At 35.3% G+C, this 13,701-nt stretch overlaps 1 protein-coding gene and 1 long non-coding RNA gene across 3 annotated transcripts in view; one reads left to right on the top strand and one right to left on the bottom strand.

Moving 5' to 3' along the window:
* Positions 1-3,157: 3,157 nt before the first annotated feature.
* The window catches only part of insyn2ab (inhibitory synaptic factor 2Ab), a 40,902-nt gene continuing 30,358 nt past the window's right edge, over positions 3,158-13,701 (bottom strand). Inside the window, exons 4-5 of the mRNA XM_055030217.1 lie at positions 5,282-5,727; positions 3,158-5,149 (exon numbers count right to left, since the gene is read on the bottom strand). Of these exons, the coding sequence (XP_054886192.1) occupies positions 5,544-5,727 (184 nt within the window). The 3' untranslated portion in view covers positions 3,158-5,149; positions 5,282-5,543. The remainder of the gene's footprint in view (positions 5,150-5,281; positions 5,728-13,701) is intronic.
* Positions 9,858-12,263, top strand: LOC129360119 (uncharacterized). 2 transcript variants are annotated; one of them, XR_008605982.1, is made up of 3 exons: positions 9,858-10,785; positions 11,417-11,507; positions 11,669-12,263. It is a non-coding gene; the product is annotated as an uncharacterized LOC129360119 (long non-coding RNA). The 2 variants fall into 2 exon arrangements; XR_008605981.1 differs by having other exon boundaries at positions 9,858-10,842.

The raw sequence follows: 13,701 nt of genomic DNA, 5'->3' as shown, positions 1-13,701 counted from the left end.
TCTTCCTCCTCATTAATGAATATTCATGCGCTGAAGCTTTCAAAATTTCACAAATCTTTCTTCAAGTTTTTTTGTAATGGAAAGAACAGACCATGACAAATCATTTCAAAGCCTTCACTGAATCACATTGTATATGTAGTTCAGGTAATCTCTTTGTTCCTTCTACGGGCTGATACCTTTTTGCAATATTTTTGATCCATTTAATCTTTGTTAGCAAGTTGTACTCAGTCAGCTGAACATTATTTCTTGTTGAACAGATCCAACATAAATAATTCCAGGGATAAGCTCATGGTGGGAGAAATCTTCAACAAGTTCCTTGTTTAAGGGCTTATTGCAGCTTTTTTTTTTCCTTGTTAATTTTTCACTGGACTTTTGTCACATTATGTACATTTTTCTTTAAGTGGGATTTTACTTAAAATAGAAAGAAATCACTGTGTGTTTCTTGAAAAATGAAATAACTCCTTTGAAAGATGGAGACTAACAAACTAGGATAACTAAAACTAAAGTTTTACTGCAGGTTAGAGAACAATTACCAATAATAACTTTAAAGAACATTAATTCAAAAAGATTAGAACTAATGTTTTTTGAGGTGGAAATATTTTTTTTTAAATTACATTATTTTTTTATTTATTGGTCCGAAAGAGGTTCTGTCCGATATGGAGAACACTATGCATAATGATGTAAAATGTAAAATATTGGGAAGAAAGTGGAACGACTGTAAAAAATATATACTTTTTTGAAAGAGGAAAGGTGAAAAAGTTGGAAAATGAAAGAAGACACTGTTAAAACAAAAACTAAATCAATATCCTGGGGGGAATGAAAGAGTCGCAGCAGTTGTGACAAGGGCTGCGAATAGATGCTGGATAGGGTCACTCAGTTTGATGGACTGGAACTGCTGCTCCCCTCCAAGACTTGAAGGTTGTGTCTCTTCTCTCTATTGAAGACTAATCACATTTGAAGAGAGTGGGGAGGGAGCCCAACTGCTAAGCCCTTGTCATGGTCCAGCTCCATTTCACTTGAAGCACAAAAGACTGAAAATGTGAATATAGCCTAAGCCCTGCACTAGCGGTAAAATGGTCACACACTGATGTGTATATGTATACATGACAGCTTAAACTCAGCTGGATTAGATGAAGAGTATTTCTAAAAAATGTCTTCTTGTGCAGTCACAAATTCTCAGTTGGATTCAGGTCTAAATGCTTCCTCTTGAATTTGAGTTCAGTATTTTGCAGCCTGCGTTTGTTCCATGATTGTCTTGTTTAGCACAATGCATCTTCCCATCAGCATTATCTCCTTGCTGAAGAGGAGCATCCCCTCAGCATGTTGTTGGCACCACCATTTCTAGGTAAACAATGTGTGCTCAGGTTAATTTGTTTTGCTCCAAACACACGATTTTGCTCCTAGGTCAAAAGAGCAAATTCAGGATTTCTTTCACATGTGTCCACACTGGCCTGCTGAGTTTTGCAGCTCCTCTGGGGTTGCTAAAATATTGGGATCTTATCTGATCTGTGTTCCCCTTGTCCATCCTTTTAGTTGTGCAATATTGGACTTGTGCCAAACTTTCCATGAGATTCTCCCTCTGCTCTTCTATAAGGGTCATAGTTTTATTGTTGAGTGTTCAACCTATATTTGTTCTCTTGACATATTCTTCCACCTGAGTGAATTAAATAGACTAATCATTCATATAAATATTAATGCTGAATATCAATGTACATCAAGCCGTTCTGATTTTTAATAGTGAAACATTTAAAAATCCATGCGTCATTTTCCTCTTACTTTACGACGGCACACTACAGCTAAAATCTCTCAAAATTTCTCAAATCCTTTTGTGGATTAGCTTATATATAAACTATAATCTGGTACCATGGAACAAAGTGTGAGATTTATATTGGCGCTGTACATTGTTCCTGTTTAAATAAAGTTTATCATCCTCAAAAAAAAAAAAAAAAAAAAAAAAAACCTTAAATATTTGTACTTTGGTATATCTGTGATAAAATGAGAAAACATTCAAGGAGAAATTAAATGTTTTGGAAGGCACTATGAAATGCATAGCATTTTAATGATACACACCAAAAGTCATCTACAATCTTTACAACCCATCTGCATTACAGGTCAAACATATCCTTTGATGTCAGTCTGTGATGCACCTGTTCTGGCTGCATGGGACACTTGGAGCAAATGCTGTCATGTAAACGAACAAAAGCTGCCCATTTAGGACAGCTGGCCATGGCAGGTCACATGACTTTTGTCCTTGCGGTGCTTTGAGTCCATGTGTGAGACCAACATTCTTCTATAATTTCTACCCTCCCCCCCTTTTTTTTGGGTGAAGAATTGACTATAAAACAAGTTTTAAGTTAACAAGGTCACAATTTGGTGAAACAATTTAGCTCAATACTTCAAAGAGCATCAGCTAAAAGAACATGAATGTATTACAATTCAAGGTAACAGGAAGCGGTGTCATGATGTGATGCATTTGAAGTCAGACTGTTCATTTAAATCATGCAACAATGTAGTGAATGATTACTTATCCAGGGACCAAGTGAACTGTATGACTACATGTTGGGAATATAGGTTTGGTTTTTGCTAAGAGCTGAGGTGAGATTCTTTGCATTCAGACACTTGTGTTGTCAGTATATCCGCAGACTTTTTCATGAGGCTTGCTCAGAGAAGTATTGTCACAAGTATATAGGTTTGCAGATGCACAAATTAGCTTTCTGGAAATGCTTTGCAGCTCTTTATGCATTGCAGCAATACAAAAAAGTCAAAACTTTTTCGTATTGTTTAGACTATCCGTCTTTCTCATTGCTGTCTTATAGGGAACGTCCCTTGGTTTTCATTTGTAATGAATTTAAGCATTGAGCTGTCCTTCTTGCTTCACTAGGCTGATGATGCATCAAAATGTAATATTTCTGGGGGGAATCCTTACAGAGAATCAGTATTTTGTCTGTGCAAAACCAGTCCACGCTTTGAATTCCCATCGATAGGCTTAGACGTGGCTACCTGGAGCTATGACCTGAATAGGAAGGAATCAGGACACCGATTCAGGGTAAAAGACAAACATGCATTGAGTAGTGACAGCACCACACTGCAACTCTTTCCAGATGAAATATTTTAATTGTATTTTTTTAAAAAACAATAGAAAAATCCATTATATTGCACTTGGTCACTAAATTGCACTTTCTCGTGTTACGGTTCTTTACAATGACCCTGGTTAATGAGTGAGTAAGCTCTTTGTTGCAGGTCGCAAACAACGTGGCAATCAGTTGTGTAATTCTTTACTGGATTGCTTTATTTCAAGTGGAGTTCAGAAAAAATAATTTCAAAACAAAAGCCCCTAATTTCAAATACCTAAATCAATCGGAAGTAAAAATTTTGGTGACAGACATTTTGAAAGGTCACTTACACCCCTACCACCAAATTTTATGTTATATATGTAGAAACTGTATACGACGATTAGCTTTGTTGTACGCTACCTGCATAAAAGTAATGTCCAACATGGCAAGTTGTTGGACCTTTCCAAGGAAGGGATTTTCCACATTTATTGTTACATCCAGTGAAGATGTGTGAAACTTTTTTAAAAAATCAATCAAGGGGCCAGAATGAAATCCATATTTGTTTATTATTATAAAATAAATGTACGTTAGGTGTTTTTGTTTAAATATACCTTAGCATTTAAAACTGATCAGAGCTTTGCAAGTCTTACAACTAACTATTCCATGGCATCTTGTGTAAACTTAACAGATATAAAGTGACTCCATTCTCTCTTAACCGCTCTTCAAAATGGGAAAGACGAGATAATGTAATTTAAATAACACAGAAGTGTTTTGATCTTCACAAAATGAGAAACTATTTTAAAAAAATAACATCTCAATCAGATTTGTTAATATGTGCATCGAGAGTGAAAATATACAGACAATGAGGAGTGTATTTGCAAGGAAGGGAATTTTCTAAGGCTTTTTGCACATCTTTATCTGAGGTACTAATAAATGTGGAAGGTGTTTTATGTTGTTTCATGACGGGAGGCCGGTATGTATGTCAGATATTTCTCGTACATTTCAAAACATACACTCAGGGGGCTACAGTTGCAAAGTCAGTGTAAAGCATCACTAAATACCCTCTTTGTAACAAGTTCCATGTCAATGCTACGTCATCAGTGTTTCATTTCTTCATTTATGTGACCCAGGCTGGTGGTTACAAAGTGTTTTTTCACTTATGGATTACTATTATATTCCTTTAGCTCTGTATATATATGTATATATATATGTGTGTGTGTATAGCCCTTCTGCTTTTGCTGCAAGTTCAGTGCACAGTTGTTTTGGGTGCTTCCTGAATAAGCAGAGTTGCCTGATGGGGCTTGCAGCAGAATGACAAGGTAGATCAAAGACACAAAGCATCTCTGGAAGCATTGATGGACATTAAACAAGACTGATTTTGCTACTTTTTGTCAGAGTTCCACTGCGACATGTCAAGTGACAGAGAAGCAAGGCTAACTCTTGTTTGACTTTGACAGAAATGTCAAAATATCATTTACTTTAAAATAAAAATAAAACAATTGTTTAATTTTTTTATATATATATATTTAGAAAATACTGCAGAAATATTAAAACGTCAACCACGTTGATAAAAAACGAGAATAAACTTGAGAATACTTGTTCTATACTTTAAAATATTATACCTGCTTTATCAAGAAATTTCCAAGTATTAGGCTGTAAGATTTCACAGTATGTTGTCATAAAAAAATGGTTATTATTTTTCTAAAATATAGATTGGGAACATTAGGAGTCAGTCAGATCAGTAATCACAACTGGATGGGCGAAATTGGCTGCACATAAAGATACATTAGAACCAAAATAATAAATAAAAGATACACAGAGAGTGTTGATGTATTAACTATGCTAAGCAGACGTTCAGTCAGGGGCGAAAGAGAGCAGCATGATGACAAATATGGCAGAAGGAGAGAGGATAGTACAGGGTTACAATAACAGTGCTGATTCTCTGGTGATTACTGTACTGACAGTCTTTTCATGTTTCTCCTCTTCTTCAAATATCTGTGCTCTTCTGGAAGTAGAATTGATGTCCAATCAAAGATTACAGCTTCCTTCAGACAGGACTCCACTGCATGTCTCCACTTGATGCAAAGCAAATGGCTCTAAAGAAAATCAAAAGACAAAGTGCATACAACTGACTGGAAGATTCAAAAGAAGAAAATTCATGAAAACAAATTTTGTTCTTGAGCTAAAAAGCTTGATATTTACAGAAAAGGGTGTAAAAAATTGCTTACCTAGAGTTTGAAGCTGCCGATAGTGTCAAAAAAAGAGTCAAAAAAGATTAGACTAAAATGAAAACATTTTGTGTCTCTGCTCTCCACCAGCTGACGTGACAGTCTACGTTCAAAGCCTTATGTCAACTGGTGTCCGACGGCATCCATTCACACTGCTTGTTGGTCCCCCATCTGGCTATTCCTTTAACTGCTCCATGAATAACTGGAGATGTTGATGTGCCCCAAAAGGGATGGCTTTTTTTTCAAAGGCTTTACATTTTATTCAAAGGAACCAAAGTTTCCAGCGAGCATGCTTCTTGGACTCTGACTTGGACTTGCGCTTTGGGGTGGAGGTGAACACTTCGTTGGAATAAGGCAGAGCAGGGCACTGTCGACTGTCCATGGGGCAAAGTCGCTTCATCAAGGGCTGTAGCTTATCCTCCTGCTGCTTAAAGTCCAGCTCCACACTGCAAGACAAACATAAGGAGTAGTATGTAAACACTAGCCTAATATAAATACACACACTAAGATAAATTATATGTTTAAATAACCTTTACATCATTGATCTCATTTCATCTATTTTATACCCGTCAATTATGTATACCTTCAATTTTTATTTTTTATTTAGCATTTTTACTTTGCTTCATTTCATAAGTTGTGATTAAACATATCAACTTGTGTCTTCATGATGTCAGACATGTAGTTGTTGCTTGTTTTCGATTTGTGCATGTTTTTTTGTGGAGTACTTTTGTGTATGTTGATACAGACTTCCTGTACCGTTCGCTTTCTTCACTTTTTTCAGTACCGGTTATCATCTGTTTTATGGGTAACCTTTTCTGTTAGAGCTGAATTGTGTTCTGAGTTTTAACCATCTGATACAAAGTGTTCTTTTGAAGGATGAAGGAATATTGTTATGCTGAACTGGAAGGAAGTCGACAAAACAACAAAATCTATATTATCATGACCTGCAAACTAATGAAATACCATCATCATATGAAGCACATTTTCGCATCGCCCTCGAACCCAAAGAATCATGATAGGAGTCACAATGGGGATTTCCAACCTAAGAACCTTATATTAAACAGTGAATGACTTGTCAACTGATTTGTTGTCAGCTCTAATTAACTGCACTAAAAGGGAAAAATGAAGGCAAGGGAATAACTCCAAATTCTTTGATCCTATTTAAAGCAACAAATGGCTTAAAGCTTGGAAAGTTTTGAGAATTCCATCAGGACAATAATCTAGTTAGAAAATAGTTAAAGCAGGTTAAAGTCAGGCTTTTGGAAACAACTAAGCTTAACTACACAAAACATTTGTGGACTTGGCTTAAAAGGTTTTCTGCAATGTTCAATTTATATTCTATAACTGAGTAATTGGGTTGTGTGTGTATAACATGTAGCCAATATTGGCTACATGTTTTCCCTTAAATAGCATCAACTTTATTCTGTATGAAATACAGAAAATCCAGTATAAATCAAAATGTATGCAATTCATTTAAGATACAACTTGCATCATTCCAGCCTGAAAGAACTGTTCTTCAGGTACATGACACAAAGTCCAAAGTTATAGATATTTCACTCATCTCCATAATGAGTGTAAGGACACCACTGCATGTGGGATAGGTAACATTAATGTTTGTGGTCTCAGTAATTGATCATTTTAATTTTATCAATAATTTGCTGTTTGAATAGATGCAACTAGTTCAAATAAAATGACAGATCCCAGCAGACCATACTGGTTTCAGAGACTCCTTTGAAGTAAGAGGATTTCTCTGCATTCTCCAACACTGTAGCCAAATGGGTTTTTCCTGCATATGTTATATTTGCATAATAAAAAAAAAAAGCCAGGATTTTGGTAGCTCCTGACATCAGACCTCAACAGCCACGAGTGTAATCCCAGTCTGGTCATCGTCTGATTTTGTTGCAGCGCCATGGCTGAACTATCTCTCCGATTAATTCACCCAGGGCTGGGAGAAATGTGGGACTTAATCTCATCCAAATGAAACTATTGAGAGCCTGAGCAGTCCCTAATTAACTGGCTGTACTCAAGCAAGGGGAAAATACATCATTGTACACCATTTCCTCTCTCTTTATTGCTATTGATTTCTTGTATATTGCTGGTTTGCCTTATCTTGCTATGTGCAATTTATGTGTTACAGAGGAGATAATAAAGAATTAGCAATCTGCTTGCTATGTGCACTGGAAAAGTGATGACCATAAATAAAGTTTGCGTGACAATCAAATTTGTGTTTTGGATATTAATTAATTGCTTAATTCTCTCCATTAATGCTAAATATTTTACACAAAAGATTGAAGTGACTTCAATGACTTACAGACCTCAACCCTGACATTCTGAGGAATAAAGAGAGATGAACAAACAGAAATGAAGAAAAGAACAACATTTGACATCGCAAGGTCAGACGTGTAGTGTTTCTTCTCATCTGCAGACAGAGAAGCGGACATTAATGTGTAAAGATTGCCCTGATAGGGCAGCCGCTTTGATAGGCACAGTAATTAGTTTGCTAAAGGATATGCTTGACTCAAAGTGATATAATGAAACTGGAAACTGTCCTCACCCCCCGACAATAAGTGTCAGTTAAGAGCAGAGCTCTATTAACACCTCCAGAGGAGCGACCTCATTGAGGGCTGGATTGGCAGGCTGAGACCTGCTTTTTATCGTGTTAGGTGAAATGAAAAAGTAAGACAAAAATCGTGTAAAGGCCAATTTATTGCTGCTTTAACCTTGACGTAACGCATGATTTAAAGGAGCCTTTTCATGTAACTTCATTTGATCAAAATTAAACCCATTCTCCTGTAATTTCATTTTCACTTCAAATAAAAGCCAATTCTTGTAGGTCTCCTGAGAAGCGGGTCCTCGGAAATGAGAAACTGCATTTTTGGTGATGCCTTTTTCGCACTTGTTCATTGCTCATGTCTTAATAATATTCCCTGCTCCACCTTCTCTTGCTTTTATGGCTGCAAATGTTTTCCTTTGTCGCACCAACCGCACACATTTATAACAACATTCAAATGATGTTGACTTGACAGCAAGCAGTTTACACTGTAAAAAAGGAACCTCAGGGGTTATCACATTAACAAAAGAATATCATGTACTGTTAACTAAATAATTGCATGTTTGAGCCAAAAACATGATACAATCATGTTGCATAAACAAGATATTCCACAACTTCAACGTTTATAAAATTGAATCATGTTGAGCGAACATGATTCATTATAGTCAGACCGATCCTATGCTGAAGACCACGAGTGATCACGCGATATCACGCAAGTTCACGCAAGATTACGGAAAATCACGGATATCACGCGAGAATACGCGAGACAATCGGTTTTTTCTCGCAAATGGAATAAAATGTATTCAAGGTGAGATAACGTGATTCAATTACGTCAGCTAGATCTTCCGCCAAAAAAAAAAGAACGTCGGGGCGTATTACATTAACAAAAAAATATCATGTACCTTTCACACAATAATGTTGGGTTTGAAGCGAAAACGTGATAAAATCATGTTGGATAAACAAGATATTCCACGACTTCACATTTATAAAATTGAATCATGTTGAGCTAACATGATTCATTATAGTTAGACTGCTATTGTGCTGACGACAACGAGTGAGATCACGGGATATCACGCGAGAACACGCGAGACAATCGCTTTTTCTCTCAACTGAACTAACGTGATTGAATGACGTTATCTCAACTTGAATACATCTAATTCCTCAAGCTCCCAGGCCTCTACCAGAGGCCTGGGAGCTTGAGGGTCCTGCGCAGTATCTTGGCTGTGCCAAGATATATATATATATATATATATATATATATATATATATATATATTATATATATATATATATATATATATATATATAATATATATATTATATATATATATATATATATATATATATTATATATATATATATATATATATATATATATATTTATATATATTTTATATATATATATATATATATATATATATATATTTTTTTATTAGATTAACTTTGACAAATATTGATATTGAATAAAATAAAAAAAACATATATATATATATATATATATATATATATATATATATATATATATATATATATATATATATATATATATATGTTTTTTTTTTATTCAATATCAATATTTGTCAATATTTATATATATATATATATATATATATATATATATATATATATATATATATATATATATATATATGTTTTTTTTAAAAAAAAACATATATATATATATATATATATATATATATATATATATATATATATATATATATATATATATATGTTTTTTTTTTTTTTAATTTAATATCAATATTTGTCAAAGTTAATCTAATAAAAAAAACACAGTGACGTCAGTTCCAAAGCGCTATTGTGTCAGACTCATCTCCCGCTGAAGAGGATCCAGCGACATCAAGAGATTACGGAAAATCACGCGAGATAACTGGCTCGCACCTTGTTGGGTTTTTTCAAGGGCAGAGGGAGATTCCTGGCGTGCATCTACTTAATTTGAAGAAGGTAAGAGTCAATCTATTTTCATCTAAATCCATATAAAATATGTAACTTAAAATTTCTCTACCATTTGCACCATTTTCTACTTGTTCCATACTTGTGTCACATTATTTCATGTTCTGTAGATTAAGTCGGTTAGGTTAAGGCAGATAGCTTTTTGTTTACATTTATCGCCGCACCATGTTAGGTACATTCTGTGCGAAAAAACTCTGCAGAGCCATATGTAGTGTAAGGGTCACAAAGCTGCTGCCAGAGACACAAATGGACCCCGGAAATGTCACAGTTTTGCTCCTCCTGAGCTCCCTGGAGGTTTAGTGGATTTTTAACACACTGATCTAACATCAGTCTATTTCTAACTATTTTAATTCTATTTCAGTAATGTTACTATGGAGGTAAATGTAGATACACACACTTTGGTACCTTTCTATCATCATCGAGATTCTTAATTAATTATGGTAATAAAAAGTCCTACATTTCAGTCGGTGAAACCTGCAGAAAGCATTGCTTTCTGAGCTTTGTTAAATGTTCCTAAAATACCTGTTAGTTATGGATTTCTAGTATATTTTGTCAGGCTAAAACTCTCAATGGATTATCCATTATTACAGACTTGAGCTTTCTATTTTTTTTTTCTTTAAAATACATATTCCTCTGCTGTAAAGATGTTGGGGTTTTTTGGACTCTTCTTTGTTGTCCCCAAATAATTGTAGCTCAGAAACAATATTGAAGTTCATTGGTTGAATTTTGAAATGTTGATGTTTTTTGTGTTGATTGTTTGTGCTCATTTTGACCTATGTTACTATTGCTTTCTACCATGTTCAATTCACCATTGTTCTGCACATATGTGCTTGCATACAAGTGTCCAGTGGTTATATTCATGAGGCATTCAAGGGACTTGTACTAAAAGATACAACTCAGTTCAGTATGAATTGCATATTTTAATGGCTGAAAATATATCTGATCTCTTTCAGAACATCACCTGTCTGTAATCCACCTGCGTAAGTACTGGTCAAGGGGATCATTGGCTATCAAGTTATAGATTTCAGTGGCTAATAGTAAGTTTTGCCAGATCTAAAGTGACTGAATGTAGTGTTAGAGAGCTTATAAAGCTAGGGTTCAGCTAAACATTTATTTGGCCAGTCTGTTTTATTTGTCTTTATTTGCGTGGGGATGTGGAAATGTAAGAAGTGTAGTCTCTCTCTGTCTCGTAGATATGACCTGTTAAAACATTTTACACTTAAACACCGGCATATGCGACGTTATCCATGCCCACACATAGACTGTCCATGTACTTGTAAGACATGGAATGCTTTGCATATTCATTAAAGTAGAAGGATATAGACTGTGTTGACCATTCTGTACTTTTCACATATTTCTTTGGTGATATATTCATGTCTTTATTTAAACCTCTAACGGCTTCATTTAGATGTTTAAATACGATGTTAAACTCCATTTTAGTCATGGCATAATGAAGGGATACTAACAATTTTAAATATCTTTCAAATAGACTGCAAGCCACTGATCACTTTTGTTGTCACTTCCTTTGAATGTAGCTATGTTTTCAAGTGTGTGAACCTATACTGCTGGAGTTTTGAGATTGTTCTCATTGTTTTTGATCTGCATATTTAGGAAGACACTGCTGAGGTCAGATGAGAGTGCATCCTCAAATGTCTGTGTGTACCTAAATGAAGATCCAGAGAAGCTGGTGAGGGAGTACATGGTATGTTAAATTCTCTTTGTGTTTACAATAGAACTCCTAAGAGTTGTTAAAATACTTTCACCAACTAAGGTCCATGAGTGACTCAATCAATGTCAGTCTAATTTATTTTTTAATTACATGTGAATTGTCTCTCCCCCAATACCCTTCCCTAACTCCCTTAGGACGTTGATGAATGCGCAGAAATGGCCAAAGCCGAGGCTGTCCTCGGAATCGTTGTCATTTGAGCAGAGGGTGCAGAGGCTGCCGATCCTCATCTGGATGTTGGGATTGTCCTGGAGGAGGTGGAAGTTATGAACAGCTTGGGCAGTGTATCTTCTGCAATAGTGATGCTGCTGGGACTAATCTATGCACTAAACTTGAGCTACCCTCAAGTTTAGTGCGTTCAGCACTCAACTTGCTCAGTAACTCAAGCATACCTTTGAAGTAATACAGAAAATAATAATGAAATTGGATGGAAAGAACTTATCAAAGAAAGCACAAGTTCTCAATATGAAACTCGCTGCTAAGTTGAGCAAAGTTTCATATGGAAAATGAGTGTTTAAAGTCTGCAGTAGAAAAGATTTATATTGTTACAGTTCTCTAAGTTGAGCAACTATACTGACATGTTTTATGCTGTAAAGAATTGGCTGGAAATGAAACTGTAACCTTTTTGTAGTTGTTTTTTTATTTCAATGTCCAACTCAGCTGTGTTTTGTGCTGTGTAAAAAAACGATGTATAACAATTCTGAAAATACAATTGTGTTGTACCTTTTCTAATTGTTGAGTGTTCTTCCTACACTTTCACCTAGTGCTATCTTAAAATGCTTGATTAACGCTTGAAAATATGTCTTTGAATTAACGTCATGAAATAATGGAAAGGATTTCCACACGATTAACTAGCTGTCTTTTAGCATGAAGCATATTTGTTGAGCTAACTTGCTTTTAGTGAGTTGGACCTACTGAATCAGGTAGTGTGAAGGTACCACTGTAAAATAAGGTGGTTTCAACTAGATTTACATTCATCTTAATGAAGTTACATCAATGATTTGGTCCTAAACATTGCAGATTAGTTGGGCGGGCTGTATTGCATTACACTGGGTCACGCTATAGTAACTGAGTTAAAGGAACCTTTAAAACATATGTTGAGCCAACACATTTCATTTGAATTTGAATAACCATAATGAATGGAGTTGAGCCAACTCATTTGATTTACAATCATCCATTGCCTTACCATAATTCTGGTTAAGCCAACATATTTGGTTTAAATTAGAACAACCTTAATGAATTATGTTTTGCCAACTCATTTTATTTATATAAGAATAACCACAATATATTACGTTGAGCCAACATGTTTGATTTAGAATCACCCATTGAATCACCATTGTAACAAGTGGAGCCAACACATTTGCTTTACATTGGAATAATCTTAATAAATTAGGTTGACCTAACACATTTGCTTTAAATAGGAGTAACACAAGTACATGGTGCTGAAATAAAGCAAAGTAATCAGGTGGAAATCCTTTCCATAATTTTTTTATGTTCATCCAATGACTTATTTTTTTCAGTGTAGAGTAACATCGGTGCAATGCAATGCAGAATAAGCTCAACAATTATCGAGCAGTTAATCACTTGGCAGATCAATGCGATTTTTCTACACCGGGTGAAAACTTCTGAGAGAGAAGCCCAGAACAGCGCTGCATGGTTCATTTAACACCAGAAGGCAGATGCTTCAGCAAACAAAAGCCTCATATCTAAGATCATCTCTGTGCACAGACAAATTGAAGCAGTTGGAGATGGGAAACCTTCCAGGGCACTTTGAAAACCATATTAATCATCCCCTTATCTATGCACTGTGAGTAGCTATTGCTGTGATCAGTGGTGAGTTGTTTGTTTGTCTGTGGTCGCTGAGCACCATTCAACAATTGCTGCTCCTGGGAGGGATTTTGCTACTGGGTGTCTTTGTAAAACATCCTGTCAACTATTTTCTATTCTCAGTGCTTTAAACCTAAAGCTGCCTTCCTTCCCATTATTGCCTCTCTTCCTTTGTCATTTTCAGTCCAAGCTTCACACAAAATAAATGGCTTCCACCGAGAGCACCAGTTTCCTGGTGGGTTATTTAAAATAAACTGCCAGGAAATTACAGTGATTTCCCTCACGGGTTGTCATGTATATGTCATTCACAGGACATTTAATAGAAAAACCTCTATTGTATGTT

This window comes from Poeciliopsis prolifica, unplaced genomic scaffold (assembly GCF_027474105.1).
Source record: "Poeciliopsis prolifica strain line A6 unplaced genomic scaffold, Auburn_PproV2 SCAFFOLD005, whole genome shotgun sequence".
Lineage (NCBI taxonomy): Eukaryota > Metazoa > Chordata > Actinopteri > Cyprinodontiformes > Poeciliidae > Poeciliopsis > Poeciliopsis prolifica.
This window is presented reverse-complemented; position numbering and strand designations above follow the sequence as displayed.